Here is a 23753-nt window from a genome sequence, read left to right on the forward strand (position 1 = left end):
CACAGGGGGATGGGAGGGAGGGATAGAAAGATGCTGCACAAGGAGATGGGTGAGAGGGGAGGACACATGCTGCACATGGGGGAAAGGGAGAAAGGAAAGAGGAAGAATTGGGGTGGAAGAGAGGAAGGGAGAGATGATTGTTGTCCATGAAAAAAAATAAGACATCCCCTGAAAATAAGACAATGTCATATTAATTTGGGGTCCAAAAAACACATTAGGTCTTATTTTCTGGAAATACGGTAGAAGCCCCTCTGTATTGATTGCCATAAACTCCATTTATACAAATGCCTGTTGTAGGAATCTCTCTCACATGAGCATCGGCAACACATAAGATTACAAATATTATGGTATACTGTCTCCACCAATGGCTCTGGAAGGTTTACAAAGCAAAATAGTAACAGAAGAATTCAGCCGCCATAAAAAAAATACCAACAGAGGACAATCTCTGATCAAGAAAAGCATAAAGTTGTCTTTAAATACAATTAACTTATTCAAAAAGCCAAAACTTTGATCTTTTTCTAATCGAAGTTCAGTGGGCAAAGAGTTCCATAACGAAACAGACGAATGAGAGAACTTCTTACAAGACGATGAAGAAGTTTTTGGTATTTTAAAAAAAAAATTTAAGTGGACACCAAAGAGAATGAGCCATATAAAAAGTAAGGGTGGTCCAGGAACTAGTGGGGCTGCTCTAGAAGTAGTCACCTCCTTGTAGACCCCCCAATGGCATTTGGACACCAGGTTCTATAATAACATACTAGCGTAACCAGGCATCGGCGCACGCAACCTTTATAGCCGTAGACCCGGCGTAACTGCTGTTTTGTAAACGTGTCCAAGAACACAAACCTAACTTACAATATTCTCTTACGTGCAGCACCGCTCATGCCCTTTCCATACCAATGCCCTCTTGCATTAATGCATTGTACCAGCTGCTTGAACTCCTACGGGCAGTGGTGTAGCGAGGGTGGGAGATGCCCCCCCTTAGCCTTCTTCTCTACCCCTCCCCCTGCTGTGCATATCCCCTTTCCTTTCCCTGTTTAGCTCCCTGGCGCGAGAAGCATCTCTAACTTGCTGCCCGTGCCAGCGTCGACTTGCCCTCCAACATCACTTCCTAGTTGCGGGACCCGGAAGTAATGTCAGAGGGGAGCGCCGAGGCCGGTGCGAGCAGCAGGTTGACGCTGCTGCTCACCGGCGAAGAGCTATAGGTCCAGTGGTGGGGGAATTGAAGGCGCGCGCTCGGTGGAGGAGTGGGAAGGAGCGAGGGGGCAGAAAGGAGGACAGGTGCCAGTGCCCCCACCAAGATGGTGCCCGGGGCAGTTCGCCCCCCCCCCCCCATGCCCCTCTTTACTAAACTGCCTATAGCATTGGTCCCCAAACCTGTCCCGAAGGACCACTAGCCACTCAGGTTTTCAGGATAGCCCTAATGAATATGCATTGGGCAGATTTGCATGCCTGCCACCTCCATTAAATGCAAATCTCTCTCATGCATATTCATTAGGACTATCACAAAACCCGACTGGCTGGTGATCCTCCAGGACAGGACTGGGGATCTCTGGCCTATAGGATAGTGTGTAGATGCTTTGCTCCCATTTCGTATATTTATGTGTGCAAAGGGCACCTTGATGCGGGCACCCAATTCTATAGTTATCCTTTAGGAGTGTTTCTATTCAGGTGTCAGTCTTCAAAGAATGCGTCTCCGGCCTTCGATTCTCAGTCCCCAAAAGCGGTGTGGCCACTGCCGATGCTGACCTGCTCATTTCGTAAAGAAAGCGGTCGGCTCGAGCCATGCGGTCAATCTCGTGCTTGTGCTCCTCGAGCAAGTCGATGTCGCTCTTCTCGGGGACAAATTTCAGCAGCTGAAATGCAGAAGAAAAAAAAAAGAAAGAATGAAGGGCCTGGAGGATGGAGGAGAAAACAGAAGAAGGAGCGAGAGGAACAGGAAAGAGGAAGAAAAGAGCAGGAGAGACAAAGAGAACAAGCGTATGCCTAGTAGCGCTATAGAAATAAGAAGTAGGCGGTAACAAGCAAGAGAACGATCAACATGGAGAGTGCAAAAGAGAAATGACCATGGCAGAGACAGATAAAGGAGGAAAGATTAAAAAGATAAAGAAGGAAAAGATAAAGGAGGAAAGATTAAAGAGATATGTAGAGAAAAGAGCAAACAATCTGCACCACACATCGTGGATCAGGAAAGAGCCATGCCAGAGCACAGGAAGAACGGTCAGATCAGTGTGGGAAGTGGTAGAGTGGGGGCAGTCCACCCCAGGCACTGTCTTGGTGAGGGCGTCCCCCTCCCTCCCGGCTCCTTCCCCGCTCCCCCACTGCTACACATGTGTGCCATTTCCCTTCCCCCGTACCTCACGCCAGCATTGGCTCTTCCTCTGACACCACTTCCTGGACCTGCGCCTAAGAAGTGACATCAGAGGAAAAGCTTCAGTTCACGCCAGGAACATTCTAGAAGTATGGGGGAAAGGAAGGAGCGTGTAAAGGGGATGGGGCAGAGAAGAGGGTGGGGGAGGGACACCACTGCCTCTGGTGCCTCTCACCCTCGCTATGCCACTGAGTGTGGGACAGACCTCCCCAGGAAGAGAGCCCGCAACACATTTACGCCTGCTAACTTGAGTGGATATGTTTTCTCACTAAAAATACAGGCACATAGGCAGGAGTTACAAGCTCCACATATCATCAAACATGATGGGTTTTTCCCCAATGCGATGTTCACTTAATAAAAATGGAAAATGACATACTGCTTACTTTAGCTCAACCACATAGCTCTTTGTTACGTGCCCTAGAGATTCTGGACGAGTTTCATCTGTTTTCTGGACTGACACTGAACGCCCAGAAATCTCTGGTGCTTCCATTACAACTTTCAGTCCGTGATTCGTGGCCGGGGGTTTTTCCATTGGTTTGGGCCCCTTCTTCTATTCATTATTTGGGCATTCTTATACCCAGGGATCTGACCACTCTATATATTCCCTTAATGATCTCCTTCTGCTGTCTAGGACTGACCAAAGTCTGAGGGCTTGGCGACATTACCCTTTGACTCTTATGGGAAAGATAGCCCTGTACAACATGTTGGTCATTCCTCAATGGCTCTATCTATTACAAACTTTGCCTCTTTTCCTTCTGCGCTGTCATCTTCGGTTGCACCGTCAATCCCTGCTTCTGTTTTTATGGGGTGGCAAGTGGTCTAGGATTCCTTTTCACGCCTTATCTTTACCTACTGCTCAGGGGGGCCTCGGGTTGCTACATTTAGGTCGCCTTAATGTGGCCTGTCAGCTTCGGCATGTGAACGATTGGTTCTGTGGGACTACACACTTTTCTGCTACGGGGTTGGAATGTTTAGCTTTTGCACCCTATCATTTTAGTTATTTGCTTCATGTGAAGTGTTTGCCACCCAGGGAGCACCATTATGGGGATTTCCTTCTCTATCCCATTAGAAAAATTTGGAAGCAACTTTGTACTCAGTTGGATATTAGATCTGATGTGACACCATGTCTCCCTATTACTGGCAATGGGGACTTTCTCCCTGGTATGGGTCTGGGTGCTCATCCTCGATGGTCTGGGAGGGGACTGTTTTATTTATTTCATGTACTCCAATCAGATGGTTCTATCCAGTCCTTCTGGATGCTATGTGACTCTTCTGGGGCTGGAGACAAGTTTTCTTATAGACAATTGCAACATTATGTACATTCCCTCCCTGGTTCTGCTCTGACGGAGGGCATACAGGAGAAATTGTCAGAGGCTCTTTATTTAACTGCTCAGGTGCCCATCCCCCTGCGTTTTCATCACCGTTTTTTTGCAGGAGCTGGCTGGAGACTTGGACTGTGCAACGCTAGCTGTTAAATGGACTCAAGATTTACAATTCCCCATCTCTGCAGACTTGCTTAAGCGGAGTGTTTCCTTGGGGGCGAAATATTATAAATATTATAAATTTTTGGTTCGGGCATATTTTGCCCCTGTCAGAGCTTTCCGTGCCCACATTTGCGCTACTGACCAGTGTCCCAAGTGTACAGCACCCAGAGCATCGTTGGGCCATATGTTCTGGCTCTGTCCTGGTATACGGGCTTATTGGAAACGCGTGTGTCAGCATATTACATCTTTCTGGAACTGTACTTAGTTGCCTACGGACACTTTTATTTTCACACTGAAACTGTCCTTGCATCCGGTTCGACCGGGCGCTGCAGTGTTTGCCCGGAAAGCTATAGTTATGGGCATCAAGACTATTCTTCAGTGCTGGTTGTCGCCCCATACCCCTACGGTGTCTCACTGGAGGACTCAGATGATCCAGCTGGCAGGATGTGAACGTCTGGCCATCAAGGATATGGACTCCAAACATGGTTCTTTTTATCTTTGTTGTTGGTTGCCATTTTGTTCTACTTTGACACCCTCTGTACGCCGTCGACTGCTCAACTGATTGTTGGACGTTGGAATGGCTGTTCCCATGGGTGGGAGGGTGGTGAGTTGGAGGGGTGGGCGTGGGGGGGGGGAAGTTTTCATGACTATTGCTTCTTGTTGTACTGTTTCTGTACCATTGTTTGAAATGATTAAACAGATTTAATGGAAAAAATAAAAATGGAAAAATAAATAAGTATGCTCAAACTGTAGTTCCAAAACCTTCTCCACCCCATAGTTATATGTGAATAGGTTTATCTGCATATCAGAAGACTATGGGGCTCATTTTCAAAACACTTAGGGCTCCTTTTACTAAGCTGCGCTAGCGGTTTTAGCGCCCGCTACAATGCCGCACACGCTAGACGCTAACGCCTCCGTTGAGCTGGCGTTAGTTTTTCCGCGTAGCGCAGGGGTTAGCGTGCGCTAATCTGCAGCGCACGCTAAAAACGCTACCGCAGCTTCGTAAAAGGAGCCCGTAGACGCCCAAACCTAATGGTACTTTGAAAATGAGCCTCCGTTTGGACAGGCAAACTGTTTCTCTCAAGAAAATGCTCATGCAATTCCTCTGTTCTATGATTGGTTTCGGTTGTATTTATTTGATGTGGCATTGTATTTTTATTTATTAAAACTAGTCACTGGTTTATGTTGTTATTTGTACATATTTTTAAAGATGCTTGCGCAATTAATCAAAATAAAAAAAAAAAAATTGTTCAAATCGCGTCTGTGAATTTATATGATTTAATAATATTTCATAAGTGTTCCGCCCCCAATCTCCTGCATTGGAGCCACAGCGAGATTATTTGGGGACCATCACAACACTTATGGGTCCCTTTAGCTGAGAGTAATTATTTCTCAATTTCAACCTTGTTCATTTTCACTACAGCTGGTGCGCCTTTCTCTCTCATATTCTTTACATAGTAACATAGTAGATGACGGCAGATAAAGACCCGAATGGTCCATCCAGTCTGCCCAACCTGATTCAGTTTAAATTTTTAAATTTTCTTCTTCTTAGCTATTTCTGGGCAAGAATCCAAAGCTTTACCCGGTACTGTGCTTGGGTTCCAACTGCCGAAATCTCTGTTAAGACTTACTCCAGCCCATCTACACCCTCCCAGCCATTGAAGCCTTCCCCTGCCCATCCTCCACCAAACGGCCATATACAGACACAGACCGTGCAAGTCTGCCCAGTAACTGGCCTAGTTCAATCTTTAATATTATTTTCTGATTCTAAATCTTCTGTGTTCATCCCACGCTTCTTTGAACTCAGTCACAGTTTTTCTCTCCACCACCTCTCTCGGGAGCGCATTCCAGGCATCCACTACCCTCTCCGTAAAGTAGAATTTCCTAACATTGCCCCTGAATCTACCACTCCTCAACCTCAAACTATGTTCTCTGGTTTTACCATTTTCCTTTCTCTGGAAAAGATTTTGTTCTACGTTAATACCCTTTAAGTATTTGAACGTCTGAATCATATCTCCCCTGTCTCTCCTTTCCTCTAGGGTATACATATTCAGGGCTTCCAGTCTCTCCTCGTACGTCTTCTGGCGCAAGCCTCCTATCATTTTCGTCACCCTCCTCTGGACCGCTTCAAGTCTTCTTATGTAATTTAGTGTTATAATTACACTTATCTTGTCCTCTCCAGCTTCGGTGGTCTTATGTTGTGGCTCCGCAGGATTCCTCCACCATATGTGTATGTGTATGAACAACTCTCGTTACAACTCCCCCAACTCAGTCCTGAGTTTGGCCACCTGGGCTTCTTCAGGAGGAGTATATATTACATTACATTAGTGATTTCTATTCCGCCATTACCTTGCGGTTCAAGGCGGATTACATAAGAAGTTATCTGGACATTTGCAGAGGCATTACAGAGTGGAGCCGGTTGCTACAGGGGATTGAGATGATTCTTGCGGTGTTAGTTTGTCTTTAAGGATTTCTTGAATAGCAGGGTTTTTATTTCTTTTCTGAAGGGTTTGTAGTCTGGGGTCGTGATCAGTAAATTGGAGAATTGGTAGTCTAGTTTTGCTGCTTGAGTGGCCAGGAGGCCATCGTACATTTTTTTTCGTTTGACGTCTCTGATTGGAGGGTGCTTGAATAGAGTGTGGGCTCTCCTATGTCTGGTTGTGGTTGTTTGGATTAGTCGGTTGTTCAAGTAGGCTGGGCAGTCTCCGTTTATGGTCTTAAGTGGAATTTGAATAGTATTCTTGCTTGTATTGGGAGCCAGTGTGAATCGAGGTAAGCCGCTGTGATGTGGTCGTATTTCTTCAGTGAGTAGATAAGTCTCAGAGCTGTGTTTTGTACTGTTTGTAGTTGTTTTATCATGGTTGCGGGGCTTGGGAGATAGAGGATGTTGCAGTAGTCTAGAAGACCTAGGACTAGGGACTGGACCAAGAGCTGGAATCGTTTTCTCTCGAAGAATTTTCGAACTTGCCTTAGGTTTCTCATGACTGCAAATGATTTCTGTATTGTTTTGTTGATTTGTGGCTGCATGGTACAGCCTCTGTCTATCAGCATTCCCAGAAGTTTTAGAGTGGGTTGAATGGGGTATGTGATTGAGTTTATTACTAGGTTTGTTATGGTTGGGGTTTTGCTATTTTCGAGGAGGATGAATTTTCTTTTGTCTGGGTTCAGTTTCAGTTTGTGCTCTTTCATCCATGTTGCCACTATTTCTAGAGTTCTGTGTAGTGTGTCTGTCATGAAGGGCGCTGGTTGATCAAAAGGAAGGAGAATGGTGATGTCGTCTGCACAGCTATAGGAGGTTAGGCCTAATTTGTCTTGGCAGGTGCCGAGGGATGCAATGTAGAGGTTTATTATCAACAAAACGCACTGCTCCATCGGTCCGGCAAAATAATGCATTTTTATGTCATAAATGGCATTCTTTTTTGATTTGATTGTAATATTTGGCATTGCAATGCTGCATCTTTCCAAGTTTATTTGTACTTAATATACCGTCCATCAAGAAATAGCTAAACAGTTTACCATAAGTACTGTGCAAAAATCATACATTATAAGATAAAATAAAACAATGACAAGGAGGGGGAGGGGAATTACAAGACTGACAGAACTCACCAGACAAGAGGAAAAGGACATAAGTGTGTTAAAAACAAACAAACCGTCAAGAGAAAAATAAATGTAAATAGAGCGAGGGGGTAGTGGAAAGTACAAGAGGGAAGGGGTTCGCTTCAAAGAAGCATTTGTTTTCCTTTTTTGCTCATCACTTTGAGTGTTTTCATTGGAAAAGGGATCCCTTATCTACAAAATTATCCCAATTAAGAAGCTCCTGGAGGCCGCACCTTCAAAAAGATATACAATAAAGATATATAAAGGATGGAGTCGGTCCAGAGGAAGGCTGCTAAAATGGTGTGTGGTCTTCATCATGAGGCGTATGGGACAGACTTAAAGATCTCAATCTATATACTTTGGAGGAAAAGGCGGGAGAGTGGAGATATGATAGAGATGTTTAAATACCTATGTGGCGTACATTCGCATGAGTTGAATTTCTCTCATTTGAAAGGAAACTCTGCAATGAGAGGGCATAGGGTGAAGTCAAGAGGTGATAGGCTCCGGAGTAATCTAAGGAAATACTTTTTTACAGAAAGGGTGGTAGATGTGTGGAACAGTCTCCCAGCAGAGGTGGTGGAGACAGAGACTGTGGCTGAATTCAAAAGGGCCTGGGAAAGAGATAATGGTTACTGCGGATGGGCAGCTCTATGACCTCACAATGCAGGTGCACAGAGCCTTAGCCTATAGGAAGAGGAGATGCAAATGTTAAGCGCCTTAGCCAATAGGGAGAGGGGAAATATGATGAGACGTTCAAATGCCTACGTAATGTAAATGAGTCTCTTACATTTGAAAGGAAGCTCTGGAATGAGAGGGCATAGGATGAAGTTATGAGGTGATAGGCTCCGGAGTAATCTGAGGAAAGACTTTTTTACAGAAAGGGTGGTAGATTGCGTGGAACAGTCTCCTGAAGATGTGGAGACAGAGACTGTGTCTGAATTCAAAAGGGTCTGGGATAGGCACATGGGATCGCTCGGAGAAAGAAAGAGATAATGGTTACTGTGGATGGGCAGACTAGAAGGGCCATTTGGCCTTTATCTGCCGTCATGTTTCTATGTTTCTATAACAAGGAGAAAGAGGGTGAGAAGAAACAGCAGCACGAAATGCTGAGCTGGAGGAAAAGGGAGTGGAAATAGTTCCATTGACGCCCCAGCCCTTTTCCCAGAGAAAGAAGCTCTTGCTTATTCAGGGACATCCCTTCTAAATGAATGCCTCTGTTTCACCCTTCAATGGCTTTCATAGCCCCCGACGAGCTACCAAGAAACAATAAACAATATGCAAGGCACTGGAATCTGCTGCACACAGATGGCTATTCACGCTGACCTTCCAAGACCACACTTTAGAAGATTGTTTGAGATTGCTGGTGGGAAGCCCCGGCTATAAGTGCCCTTTCCATAGATTGCAGCATACTCCCACAGAGCAGGGTGCCTTATAGAGGTTTGGAAACAATATCCTCCCTACAGAAGCTAATGTTCTTTGCTGTTTGTCACGCCAAGCTTCGCATGGAAACCTGACAGGTAGAACATTTGTTTCCCTGGTATATGTCAGTTCTCATATCTGCCTCTAGGGGGAGACAGAGAGGGGAGTCGTATATGAAAAGGTGGGAAGGAGAAATGGAAGGAAGAGAGGGAAACGGGAAATGGATAAGAATGAAGATAAGGAGAAAGTTGAGATATACACACATGAAAATCCTGCATGAAACCATTTTGTTCTCTTGAACAGCAATAATGTGCACTTTCTAAGCCTTAACAAGGTATCATAATCTAATCTAATATTTTTTAGCACAGTTGAGTTAATGTGACATGAGGAATGAAAGTCAGAGAATAAAAAATGGCCCAGTGTGATCGTCGAATAACTAGATAAGCCACAGAATTTCTCTACTATACATACAGATCAGATCTCCTCAGTTTTCTGGTTATGAATCGTAGAATTACTTTGCTGCCCTCATTAGTCAGCTCGGTCTGATCGGTTCTGGTTTTGTCCCACTGATTAAGACGATGGCCAGGCTGAGGAGGTCACGCGCAAACCAACATTTAACAGCACGGAACAAAATCTTCCAGAAGGTACCTCATTGTCATGATAAAAGTTTTCTTGTATGTCCATTGGAAGGCCGCGCATCAGAGAAGGTATGAAATAAAAGAAGATAGTGGAGAAAAAAAGCTTCAGAGCAACAGGACACCCCCTTACTATAAGTAAAATAAGCTGTGCCATTGGCATAAAAATAATCTACTTGCTTGCCGTAACAGACATCTCAAAATGAGATAAGACCTACCATGTGAACAAATATAAACTTATTTGGTTGGACGAATTTTCCCCTGAGGCAGCCAAGGTGTCAGCAAAACAAGGCACCTTGTCGGGAGAATAATGGATCAACACTTCCCACCCCCTTTTACAAAACCGCACAAGTGGTTTCTAGCGCTGGCCAGCACGCCAAATGCTCTGTGCTGCTCCGACGCTCATAGGACAAGCGCAAAGCATTCAGTGCACCGGCCAGCACTAAAAAAAACACTTGCGTGGGTTTGTAAAAAGGTGTGGGGGGGTAAATTTGGATTTGAGGTTCTCAAGGAGTGACGTGACAGCAATGAAAAGTAGCCTTAGAGGAGCCATGAGATCTTGTCTTCATTTTGAGATGTGTATTGCGGCAAGTTATGCCAATTATAATACGTTAAGAAGCTTATTTTACTTACTAGTCTTTAAGCCCGTTACATTAACGGGTGCTATAATCCCTCTCCCTAACTGTCTCTCCATGGCCCTCTTCTTTCTTCCCTCCCCCCCGAGCAAAGCTGTCTGTCCCCAGCACACCTCCCCCCCAAAGTAGCCCCCTTTCCCTCTCCCTATTTCTCCATGGCCCCTTCTGTCTCCTCCCAGAGCAAAGCTGTCCCCAGCACACCTCCCCCCCAAAGCAGCCCCCTTTCCCTATCCATGGCCCCTTCTGTCTCTCACCAGCACACCCCTCCCCCCAAAGCAGCCCCCTTTCCCTTTCCCTCTCCCCCTGGCTCCCGGTATTGATCCCCTTCTTACCCTCCCCTCCATCCCGGCGTCTCTGGCCTGCTCCTCTTCAAAGCAGCCTGCGATCGTGGTGGCCGGCTTTAGCAAACCTCGCAGGCTGCTCTCCAACTCGGTAGCACGTTCCCTCTGACGCGATCCTGTGCGTCAGAGGGAGCGTGCCACTGAGGTTGGAGAGCGGCCTGCGAGGTTCTTTAAAGCCGGCCACGATCGCAGGCTGCTCTGAAGAGGATCGGCGGCGGCGAGGATGTGGGCAGGCAGTGAGTGAGGGCGGGCGGTGACGCGCCGAGGCAGGGAGAGAGCACAGTCGCACGCCTTCAGCCCCCGCATGCGCCGTGAGGTTAGAATGTTGCCACAGAAGCACACCTCACGGCGCCACACCGCACGAATTTTCGAGAGCACATGCGCGCTCTAGCATTTTATTATTATTGATGGTGCTGTCATGCTGCTCTGAAGCTTTTTTTCTCCACTATCGTTTTTTTATTGCATACCTTCTCTAATGAGCGACCTTCTAATGGACATACAAGAAAACATTTACTTATCTTTTTAATACTGATGATTTTGGTTTCCCTCTAATTAGTGTGCATTACAAAAATTGCACCTTATGCAACTGCTTGAGAGCAGATGGAAATGTTTGCATGTAAAGCAGGCCCATCAATTAAAGCATTTTATAATTAATGGACATACCGTATATACGCGAATATAAACCTGGATTTTGGGGCCAAAATATTGGCCCCCAGAAGGGGGTTCTGGTTTATATTCGAGCCAACAACACTCCCAGAATTATTGAAGGCTGCGGCCACAAGGCTCTGCACCCTGCCCCCCCTCCCTGCCCTATCCTCATACCTCCATCTCTGGTGAAGGTGCAGCGGGCAGGAGCGAACTTTCCGAGCTCCTGTGCTAACCGGCTGCCGCAGGTCGAGTTTTTTCAGCAGCTGAGCAGCACGAACAGGAGCGCGATTTGGCACTGCTGCCCGGCACTGAGCAGCTTCCTTACTGGCTCCCGCAAATTCTCACGAGAATCCGCGGGAGCCAGTAAGGAAGCTGCTCAGCGCCGGGCAGCAGTGCCAAATTGCGCTTCCGCTCATGTTGTTCGGCGGCCGAAGAAACTCGATCTGCGACAGCCGGTTAGCACAGGAGCTCGGATCGGCAGAGGAAGTAGGAGGAAAGGGTAGGGAGGGGGGCAGGGTGCAGAACCTGACAGGGCAGGGCACTTGAATAGTAAGCCACCCGACTTATATTCGAGTCAACCATTTATCCTCCTTTTGGGGGGGGAAAAGGGGGCCTTTACTTATATTTGGATCGACTTATATTCAAGTATACAGTGGTGCCTCACACAACGAACTTAATTGGTTCCAGGAGCAAGTTTGTTATGCGAAAAGTTCGTTATGTGAAACGCGTTTTCCCATAACAAGACATGTTAAAAAAAATAATTCGTTCTGCAGCATAAAATATGCTAAGATGACATAAAAAAAGATAAATTTGTCAAAATGGTGAAAATGGTGGTCTTGCTGAGGCCAAACTCTTTGACGAGGTCACACTGTTTTACCCCACATTCACTCCTTCTAATTATTTCCCGTTTCATTTCAACAGAAATCACCTTCCTGCTTTTTTTAGAAGCCATGATATATAAAAAATATTGAGTTTATCTTAAAAGGACGACTGTATACAGTGAGAGAGGGCAGTTAAGCGCAGTGACTAACGACTGTCTGCAGTGCCTGCGCGGAAGGATGCAATACATCGGCAGCTCGGGCGACTTCGTTGTGTGAAACGAAGTTCGTTGTGTGAAACGAAGTTCGTTGTGTGAAACGAAGTTCGTTGTGTGAAGTTCGTTGTGTGAAACGAAGTTCGTTGTGTGAATCAAGACATGAAGTTCGTTGTGTGCAGCGTTCGTTGTGCGAGGCGTTCGTTATGCGAGGCACCACTGTATATGGTAATTGCAAACTCTGCCCATGCTCTGTCCAGTCCACACTCTCATGCCTACTGGCAAAGGGCACGCTTTCGTGGCAGGACACGTACATTTATGCCAGTCGCTATTTTATGAAAGACCTGTCCCATGAGTATGTGGCCACAGATCCATGAAAAAGACCATAAATGGACGCTTCTTAGAGTGAAGTAGCAACGGCCAGCGACGCCCATGCTCACCTGCTCCAGCATGTCTTTGGCTAGGTCTTCTTGCTCATCCATTTCCAGGATTGCTCGTTTGATTTCTTCGTTCGAGAGCTTCAACCTTTAAATAAAGCAACAGACCCATGTAAGCCTGCTATAGCAACTCATATCAAGATCCATTGCCTACGGCGCCCACTGATATGGCCAATGACATGTATGAAGTTACAGAGTTAGTGGAGGGACTCATTTTCAGGTTCTGACATGAAGATCTCATTCCCCAATCCTCTAGAGCAGGGGTAGGCAGTTTCGGTCCTGGAGAGCCACAGACAGGTCAGGTTTTCAGGATCTCCACCATCAATAGGCATCTCAAGGAGGCAGTGCATGCAAATCCATCTCATAATATTCATTGTGGATATCCTGAAAACCTGACCTACCCCTTCTCTAGGGTACAGCACCTGAAGGATACAGTGGTGTAGTAAAGGGGAGTGGGGGGGCAGAACATGGGGTGGGGGCGTGCACCGGCACCTCTTTGTCCCCCCCCCCCTCACACACAAATCATGCTCATGCCCTTCCTTTCCCACCCCCTTACCTCTTTAAAATCTTCACCAGTGTGAGCAACTACTGTAGCCTGCTGCTCGTGCTGGCCTGGCTCCCTCTAAAATCATTTCCGGGTCATAGGGCCAGGAAGTGACATCAGCAGATTGGAGAAGCTGCTTGCGTTAGTGAAGATTTAAAAGAGGTACGTGGGGTGGGAAGGGAGGGCGCATGTGGGGCACGGAAGGATCGGGGGAGTGGAAAGGAGGGGGGGTTGGTGCAGAAAGAGCAGGTGGGGCAGAGAGGAAGGCACTGGGGAGGTCGGCCCGCCTCCTACCTTCTCTACACCACTGTAATACGATAATTTGGTGGGTAATTTCATAACAGGGCGCCTTGAGTAGAGGCCTAAATTCTTTATAAAACATTAGCTCAAGTCAGTGCCCATGCCTATATTTGGTTCACAGTTAAAACTGCGCGCAGACAAAGCCGGGCCGATAATCGCGCACAGGACATCAGCGTGCCGTATTTAAACTCAAAGCGCTCCAAGAGGGTGTGTGGTGGCGCTGGGGGAAACCACCGCACTTAACTTAGTAGTGTTGGCGCTGCCGTCGGGGGGGTATTGTTGGGGGGGAAACCCCCCCATTATAATAATAATAATAATAATAACTTTATTTTTCTATACCGCCATAGTCAAATGACTTCTAGGCGGTTCACATTGATAGAAGGCTGGACAATTAGCGAATTACAGAATGCAAGAAAAGAAATGTTACATAAGAAATAGGAGTTCCATGAGAAATTACATCAGGTTTGCAAAAGGGAAATATCATAGTGAGTGAAGGCCATCTGTTTAGGCGATGAATTATAGAGGAAACAAGCCTTTTCCCTATTTTTTAGGGAAAAAAGTTCCATTTCCTCTGTAAGGTGTGGGTTTCCCGCCCCCCTCAACGGCAGCGCCAACACTACTAAGCGCTTTCAAACTGAGTTTAAATCCAGCGTGCTGATGTCCTGCACGCGATTGTCAGCCTGGCTTTGTCTGCGTGCGATTGTCTTGCGCGGTTTTGATGCGTCACCCTATATTTTGCAATTTGGGGGGGTGCAATTAAAGCTTTTTACAATGTAGTGCGTACTTGCACACACTGTCCAAGTCCTACCCAAACTCTACCCATGTGCGTAGCCAGCTTCAAAGTACACGCCCAGATGCCGCAATGCAGCCCTTTACACCGCTGGTTTTCTACAAGAGGTATTTCCACGCACACATGACCCCATATGAGCAGAAATTACTTTACAAAATTACCTCCAGACATGTCTACAGAGGCTCAGATACAGTCCATGCTCGTTATCCGCGTGTTTGCAATGCACGAATTCACATATCTGCGGTTGCATCAATTGCAACCAATATTCCCCATTAGTGATGCTGTATTCGCTTATTTGTAAACCGGCGCTCACAAAACCAAGATACTTTCCTCCTGTCAAGAAAAGGCAGAATTCCCTCTCCCTCCCGGACCCAGAGGCAGGACCCAGGCCTACCTTGTTTCCCTGGTGGGCTAGCGACATGTTGGGTCAGAAGCAATTCCCACTTGCTTCTGCCCATGCTATTTCATTGATGAAAATGGCTACCCACTTCCAGCGGCAGTCTCGCGAGGCTGTTGGAAGTCTTGGCAGCCATTTTTGTCCTTGAAAGAGCATGGACAGGAGCGAACGGGAATTGCTCCAGTCCCAACGCACCGCTAGCCCACCAGGGAAATAAGGTAGGTCTGGGATCCTTCCTGTGAGCCTGGAGTGGAGTTGGTGGTGTCTGTTTGGAGAGGGAGGGGGAACACTTCTTGTCAGGGGAGGCTTGCTGACGGCAAGGGAAGTCTCCTAGTTCAGGGGGAGGGGCTGATGGCAGCAGAGGAGGAACACTAGCGGGAGGGAGGGTGGTAAGAATGGGACTTCAGGGGGGGGAACGCGGTCTTCAAGTGCTGTCCCATGCAGGAACTTAACCCTGTTCTCCCAATAGGATCCACTGTTCACGTTCCACGGTTTTGAGGCGCAGCGGGTGCTTCCGGAACCTAACCTCTCTTTACCCATAGACTCAGCATTTTATTAATCACGATTTCACGGTTCGCAAACCCTTTCATGAGCTATACTACTGAGAACGGACTATATATGAGAAGGTCAGATCCAGTTTTATGAGTCTAGAAAAAGGATTTGTCAATGATAATAGGGAAATTAAGCTGCAATAGTTCTTTTTGTAGAGTGCAAATCATTATGACAGAGGAGGAAAAGAAACCGTTTCAGGGGTTTTCCTGTCATTTTGAGCTCAAAACGGCATAAGAAGTGACTGACATGTCTCGGGCTAGAGCCAAATAAATAAATTAGGTTCATGCCACAGTTCTGTCACACAACAGATACTGTAGGTGTGTTCTATATGGATTGCTATTTTAGCAAATGACAGTGGTATTTCAACATCTGGAATTGTTTTCCTTGGAAAACCTAAATCATACTCTGAAATATTTCTAACTACTGCAGTGTCATTTGTAAACCCCAAAAGGTAAATATTTAGGAAAACACAGTGTAAGCCATTGCACAGATATATGATTGCTCAGATTTCATTATTCCAGCTGTTGGCCACTGGGCTAACATTTCTAGGATTCCAAATAATCTCCTTTGACCTCGGGAAGGCTTGTTGCAATTTACATTGGCCATGACGTAAGAACTAGCTTAGAAAAATATGAAAAATATTCTCCTTTTTTGATCAGCGCGTATTAAAATCACCCGAGACAAAGCATTAATGGATGAAAGGCCCGACAGATAAAGTTTCACCTTGGGGATGTTGTGCTGATGGTCAAAACTATAGTTCATGGAGAGCATAGCTGGTTTTAAGAAAAGTTTGGACAAATTCGTGGAGGAATGATTGGCTTTTCTTAAATAAACTCTCCCTTAATATCGATAAATCTCGTGCCATCCTAATTCCAACTAAAAACTGTGCCCCCTTACTGGGACAACTTTCCATCAATTCCATTCCAATACAAATAGAAACAAAAATTAAACTCTTAGGCGTCATCATTGATAAAGACCTCACCTACCATGATCATATCAGTTCAGTTGCAAAAATCTGTTTCTTCAAACTTCGCATTATTCGGTCACTACTCTCAATCTTAGAGACCGAGTCAATCAATATTTTAATCCATTCCTTAGTTATTTCTCACTTAGATTATTGCAACTCTCTTCTCAACGGTCTCCCCCAAAAAGAAATCTGACGCCTACAATTAATACAAAACACAGCAATAAAACTCATTCACAAAAAAGGCAAATTTGAGCATGTTACTCCTCTTCTCAAAGAGGCCCATTGGCTCCCCGTTACCCACCGTATCACCTATAAAATTGTACTACTCTCCTTCAAAATAAAACACTCTCACCAACCCTTATTTCTCGATAAACTTCTCATTCCCCAATGTTCCCCACGCATTCTAAGGTCAACTGACCAAAAACTTCTCTTCATTCCCTCCATAAAAGACTTTTACTACACCCGGAAAACAAATTTCGCAGTAACTGCTCCAACATTATGGAACTCTTTACCACAGCAACTCCGTGACGAACAGCATTTAGAGAAATTTAAGATAAGCCTAAAGACTTTTTTATTTCGTGACGCCTTTGGCTACGTTTAGACTTACCTTTAACTCTCCCTTCTTGTTTCTTCTCTTATTTTCTTTCTTTTTATTTTTTTTTTTCTCTTTCTATTCTCTCTCTCTTTTCCTTTTCTAATTACAACTAACCGCTTTGATAAAGCGACCCATCCTATATGTTCTTTCCCCTTTCCCACTGTCTCCATTTCTTCTTCAACATGTAACTTTTCCCTTCCCTTCCCTTTTACCCTCACTTTCAAGTCTGTCCAGTCCATGTTATTTATGTTCACCTATTTATTTTTAATGCCTAACATTTTATCTTACTTTTATCTCTTTTTAGATTTATTGTAAACCATCTAGATATTCTTTTGATGGTCGGTATATTAAAAACCAATAAACTTGAAACTTGAAAAGTCCATAGTCTGTTATTAAGACATGGGGGAAGCCTCTGCTTGCCCTGGCTTGGTAGCATGGAATGTTGCTGCTCTTTGGGTTTTGGCCAGATATTAGTGACCTGGATTGGCCAACGTGAGAACGGGCTACTGGGCTTGATGGACCATTGGGCTGTTCTTATGAGAGGCCGCTACAATGTTCTCAGCCCAACCAACAAAGTTGGAGCAATCTCCATGAAGGGGTAATTTCCAACAGAACAAAAAAAGTGGAAAATCACTGGAATAAGTGAATAGCCCACAATGGAGAGCGTCACAACTTTGTTGGTTGGGCTGAGAACTTTTCGTGGCCCCTCGTACAATGGCTTTGTCTAGAAAGCATTTCCTTTTCCTGTTTCTGCTATAATTAATGCTGTATGAACAGACTGTTAATTAATGTAACATGGTAGATAATGGCAGATAACTAGGGTTAATTTGAAAAAAGGGGTTCACACTGTATACACATTACTTAACAGATATAGCGTGAAAACACTCATGTTGCGATATCAGTACCTGTCTCTGCTGCAGGAACCATTTATATACTAAAAAATTACTCAGAGACTCAATAAGCGTAGACTAGGGTTGCCAGATTTCCTCTTTAAAAAATAGGACTCCTTGCTCAGCCCAAGCCCCGCCCCATTCTGCCCCAACCACGCTCCCAGCCACACCTGTCTCCTTCCCAGAGATCTGGAGGGCATCCGCACATGCGTGGACGTTGGCGCAATGATGCCATGCACAAGCACGTACGCATATGACATCATGTCGGCGTCCATGCTTGCGCAGAGGGCCTCCAGACGCGGCCCTGAGCTCAGGGACTTCCAAAACCCAGACAAACCGCCAGGTTTTGGAAATCCCTCCGGATACCTGGACAGTCCTCTAAAAAAATAGTAATTTGGACGGTTTGGCAAGAAAAACGTCCATCTACCATTTTATGGTCGTTTTTCTCTTTTGAAAATGAGCCCTATAGTCTTATCTGCCTTAAGAACATAAGAGTTGCCATACTGGGAAAGACCAGAGGTCCATCAAGACCAGTATCCTGTTTCCAATAGTGGCCAACCCAGGTTACAAGTACCTGGCAAGATCCCAAGGAGTAAAACAGATTTTATGCTGCTTATCCTTGACCTAGGAATAAGCAGTGGATTTCCCCAAGCCATTTCAATAATGGCCTATGGACTTCTCTTTTAGGAAATTATCCAAACCTTTTTAAAACCCACATTCTCCAGCAACAAATTCTGTTTCTATGTCTATGAAACGATATATAATCTCTGACCCAAACACCTCAAAGTCCTGATTGAACCCCTCAGACTAAAGATTACAACCCCCAAAACCCATCTCCAGGAAGACTGAATCTCTTTCTAAAACACCACAGGGCAAACATACTGCAATACAAAAGAAAGGAAAATCGCTACGTCAGTAATCTTTGCAGTGACCTACAATCCAGAACTAGAAAAACAGAAAAATCAGAGGAGTCGCTGAAAGGAATATTTCCTGAAGTGCTCTTAGCCTTAAAACTTTAATGCATGTGGCGACTATCCAATTACTCCACATCTGGACTAGCTTGCCCTCACATCCTTGTAGCTAAGACCAATTCTTCATACTTTATTCAAATGTATTTATTTAGTTTTCTATAGCATTCTCCTAAGGGAGCTCAGAACAGTTTACCTGAACTTATTCAGGTACTCAAGCATTTTTCCCTATCTTTCCTGGTGGGCTTACAATCTATCTAATGTACCTGGGGTGATGGGGGGGGGGGATTAAGTGACTTACCCAGGGTCACAAGGAGCAGCATGGGTTTGAACCCACAACCCCAGGGTGCTGAGGCTGTAGCTTCAACCACTGCACCACTCTAGAAATCATAATGGACTAAAAGTGAGCCAAGTATAGGACACTGAAGCCATTGTGACATCACTGATGAGGTTGGCTCTTAGGCATTGGTAGAATGAGGCATTATGATGTCACAACACCAGCTCTGGTTATCAGAGGCTGAAACTTTTCATACTATTCAGGGGAGCTCAGAACAGCTTATATGAATGAATTCAGGTACTCAAGCATTTTTTTCCCTGCATGTCCTGGTGGGCTCACAATCTGTCTAATGTACCTGGTGCAATGGGGGGATTAAGTGACTTACCCAGGGTCACAAGGAGCAGCTTGGATTTGAACCCACAACCTCAGGGTGTTGAGCCTGTAGCTTTAACCACTGCGCCACACTATCACATATAATTGTTCTTCTATTTAGCCAGCCATCCCTTTATCCCAATGACCTTGTCACACTTATTTCTGTCCATCTACAGACCTCACCTACACTTTTAAGATTTTGCAAATAGCCTGCTGACATTATGAGCACTGTATCTCTGTTATTTGATTGATCTAATGTGTGCCTTTCCAGATATGTCATTTGTGCTGTGCAGACATAGGGGGCATTTTCAAAAGGACGTCCAAGTCAGAATAGAGAGGTTCAGCTCATAAGTCCAAAATAGAAGTCCTTCTCACACCTATTTCCCAGCAGGAAATACGTCAGCATTTCCTGTTTGAAATTACACGACATGGACGTCCTTGTGCTGGGGACATTTTACAAACAGGAATATCCAAAATTTCATCCAAGTCCCAAACGCCCAGAACAAGACCATTTGGACGTGGGAGAGGCCAGTCCTGCGATGGACTGGCCACCCAGACATGGCAACAGAGCAGCGGGGCACATAAAGAGAACCAGATAAATATCTCACCAGAACTCCCATATAGGTTATGGTGAGCCCACCAAAACCCACTATACCCACCTGTCTACAACCCGAATAGCCCTTAGGGATGCAGGTGGCACCTATATGGCAGTAGAGTAGGATTTTAGGGGGTTTTGGTGGGCTCACATGTTCCACCATGAATGTAGTGGTTAGAGTGGCTTATAGGACTTGCTACTTTTCTCTATGGTTCACTAGCCCCACCCACCAGGCTACTTAAGACACCTGTGTGCAGCTTTTATATACCAGGTGCTGATGTTCTGGAGACATTCTGATCTTTGTGGGTGTGAGGGGTTCCGTGAGCGCTGGGAGACTGTGGGGGTATCTTACCTTAATGCATGCAGTGGTCATCTGATCGGTTTGGGCACTTTTGTGGCACTTAGAAGCTTCTAAAACAGGTCTAGTTCCAAACATGTAAGTTCTGTCCAGGCTGTCTTGCAAAATGTTTGATTAATTATCACTGCGAGACATACATGTCTAAACCACCCTTGAGACTGCTCATAACACGCCTCCACCACGCCCATCTCGTGCTCTGAACGTACAGAGGCTGGAACACCTCGCTAGATGTACAGAAAGACTGTTTTGACGTCCAATAGCCGATTTAGGCAGGTTTTTGGATGTCTGGATGTTTTGATTTTGCCCCTCATAGTATAAATAGACACCATTTCAATAGTCCGTGGTATAGAATGGCCGAGAGGAAAGCAGGGAGAAGAAAAGTGAGGTGCAGTAAATTGGTAGAGATGAGCTGGGGTGAAGGAGAGACTGGTGAGACATTTAGCATCCAAATATGCTCTGACCAGTTGTGCCCATGACTCTTGCCATACTTTGTTTTTCTTTTTACAGCCATGGTAATGTGTGCCTAGTTGAGCATCCCAAATCATTTCGAAAAGTTGGCAATACAGCACAGAAGTACCTTCTTCATAAAGTTAATGAATGTATACAACATTTGACCAGAACGATAAATATGAACACCATTGCTTGTTCATTTGAAATACAGAGCATTCTAAGGCTACACAGTGCCCTTAAGGGGTGAATCACACAGAACAACTTTGTTTCTTTGTCTCCATCTGCTGGTCAATGGTCAATAACTCACTGGTTCTGGACTGGTCTGGTAGGACTAAAAGAAAGAAAATTGTTGGATGCGATATAATGTCTCCATCCTTCTTCTCAATCATGGAGCCATCTGTGTTCTGACAAGGTTACAGAGCCACTGTACACACTCACCTAGTTCAATTGTCTTCAGTCACTGCAGATTCCAGTTCAGTTCCTAGCACGGAGAATCCCATTTGTTTTGCACTGTATATATCCTCGTTGGATATTGTTGACACAATTGTTTCTGTCAGTAAGCACGGCTTAAAATTATACTGGGAGTATTTCCCAGCCTTCCAAAGGAAGTGCTTGTTAGGGAGAATCTCTTTTTTCTAGACCCCCTCTCCCCCTTTGGTTTTGCCATTTCTTCCTAATTGTGTAATGTCTATTTATATTCTTTTGATTTGAGCCTGCTGGAGGGAGGATACTTGCAGAGGCTGCAACCACATGGCTAGTATTGTTACCAGCACCAGAATCTAACCTTTTTACTCAGAGCCGTCAATTTCCATCCAAACAGAACCTCAATGCACTTTACAGCAACAGCGTTTCGGAAGCATGCACGCAGCCAACTCCGAGGTGGATGGCCTGGCAACATGCGGCGTACGCAGACTGATCCAAAGGGGATAGGATGAACAGAGCAAATATTATTACTGCTTAATGTTTGCGAGGCAAACTGAGGCATGGGTAAATGCAGTGACTTGCCAAGGTCACAGTGGAGTCAGAGGTTGTACAGAGGAGATTCCACCAGGCAAAAGAGGTTTTTTTCCAGGCTTGCAGTTCTTTGCTTCCACCAGAAAACCACTTCTGCTCTTTTTCCATCAAGATATCTGAATTCCACTAGATTGAATCTATCTCTGGAACATGCAAAAAAAAAAAAAAAGCACGAATCCAAGACGGCAGAAGCCTGTCTACACTCCCCTAGCCACAAAGAGGTTACTGTAAAGATAATATCTCAAGACTTGATTTTCTCAAGATAAACAGCAAGGCTTTCATTTAGGTTTGTTTATTTATTTAATTTTTATTTTTTTTGTTATTTAATACCTTCAAACTGATCCCTTCTGTTCAAAGATTTGTTAAATGAGGGGGGAGTGGGGTCAGCCAGATGACCCACCAGGAGCAGCAGCACTATGCCAGCTCGACTTCTGCTCCTGGGAGCAGCGGGTGGGGGGAGTCCTGGACCTTACGCAACAGTACCTGCTAGTGCACATTACTTGAATCTGAATGGGGACTGTGACTCGTGCTCCCTACTGGAATATTCTCACTGTAATAAGGGGACTGAATTGAAGGTGGAAAGAGCTACTTCGACCCTCCATCATAAATCGCAAAGTGCAGGGCTGAAGCTGGCTCTGAATGGACTGGAAGCCCATGAGGCAAGGGAGCAGATTGACAGAAAAGAGAGTAACAAGAATATGGAACTCAGGCACACAATACACATATATAATATACTAGTCTTTAAGCCCGCTACATTAACGGGTGCTAGAATAGATGTGTCTGTCTGTCTTTCTTTCTTTCTCTCTCTCTCCTTGACCACTTTCTGTCTGTCTGTCTTTCTTTCTTTCTGTCTCTCTCTCTCTCCTTGGCTGCTGTCTGTCTTTCTTTCTGTCTCTCTCTCTCCTTAGCCGCTGTATGTCTATCTGTCTTTTTTTTGCTGTCTGTCTGTCTTTTTTTCTGTGTGTCTCTCTCTCCTTATCCGTTGTCTGTTTTTTCTTTCTTTCAATCTCTCTCCCTGTCAATTATCGTGCCCCATCCTACCTTTTTTTTTTAATCACGCATTGTGTTGGAAGGGCAACTGGCACAGAGTAACTGCTGCTGGATTAGGTTAAACCGCCACTCGAAGCAAATTGTCATGCGCGCCCGCACCGAACGCACGCTTTACAATTTCTCTGCCGGCCACAGAGCTACAGACGTACTGAGCCATGAAAATTGAAGTGCGCATGCGCGCTAAGGGTATTATTATATAGGATACAGTACACCAACAAATCCGCGCAGGACAATAGTGCCCTGACAAATGCATCCCAACGATTGCATGCACAGACAACTACATGCACGACAATGGCACCCCCGTCGATTGCCAGAACTGCCAGAAGTGGATATCTGGAAGGGCCTGATTTGCTCAGACTCCTCAGGCCCCGTCCCCATCCTGGTGGCCATTCGCTGTACCGACTCGACTCTCAGCACATCTTTACGGTAATGTGGCCTCCAGAATTGTACGCAGTGCTCCAGATGAGGCCTCACCATGGTTCTGTACAAGGGCATTGGAGCCAATAATTGGGAACTAAAAATTATTGGCATTAATTGACATCTTGCTAAGGGCTATTCTATAAAGATCCGCGTGAAAATCTTATAGCTTGCCACTCAGAAGGGGGTGTGGCCATGGAAGGGGGTCTAAGCAGGTCAGGGGCGTTCACTAAAGATGTGTGCAGTGTTACTAAATACTAGGAATCCAAGCCTAACTTAAATGCAGATTTTATTTTTTGGGTGCCCTTTACAGGGGGAGTGTCTGGTGCAGTGGTTAGAGCTACAGCCTCAAGCACCTTGAGGTTGTGAGTTCAAATCCCACACTGCTCCCTGTGACCCTGGGAAGTCACCCATTGGCCCAGGAACAATAGGCAGAGTGTGAGCCCACCAGGACAGATAAGGAAAAATGCTTGAGTACCTGAATATAAACCACTTAGAGGGATATAATCAAAAGACGCATCTAAGTCCAATTTGAACATAGGACGCTAGTCACCTAAAGTCAGCAACAGAAAAATGTCCATTTTCGAAAAGTACGTCCAGAGTATTTTTCAAAAATCATC

General features: G+C 45.3%; 1 protein-coding gene across 2 annotated transcripts in view; it reads right to left on the bottom strand.

The window, feature by feature from the left end:
• DAAM2 (dishevelled associated activator of morphogenesis 2) overlaps positions 1 to 23753 on the bottom strand; it is a 460184-nt gene that overhangs the window by 87759 nt on the left and 348672 nt on the right. For both annotated transcript variants that reach the window (XM_033939628.1, XM_033939627.1), the window contains exons 17-18: positions 12601 to 12685; positions 1747 to 1853 (exon numbers count right to left, since the gene is read on the bottom strand). In XM_033939628.1, the coding sequence (XP_033795519.1) occupies positions 1747 to 1853; positions 12601 to 12685 (192 nt within the window). The remainder of the gene's footprint in view (positions 1 to 1746; positions 1854 to 12600; positions 12686 to 23753) is intronic.

The sequence above is a fragment of the Geotrypetes seraphini genome, chromosome 3 (assembly GCF_902459505.1).
Source record: "Geotrypetes seraphini chromosome 3, aGeoSer1.1, whole genome shotgun sequence".
Classification (NCBI taxonomy): Eukaryota; Metazoa; Chordata; class Amphibia; order Gymnophiona; family Dermophiidae; genus Geotrypetes; species Geotrypetes seraphini.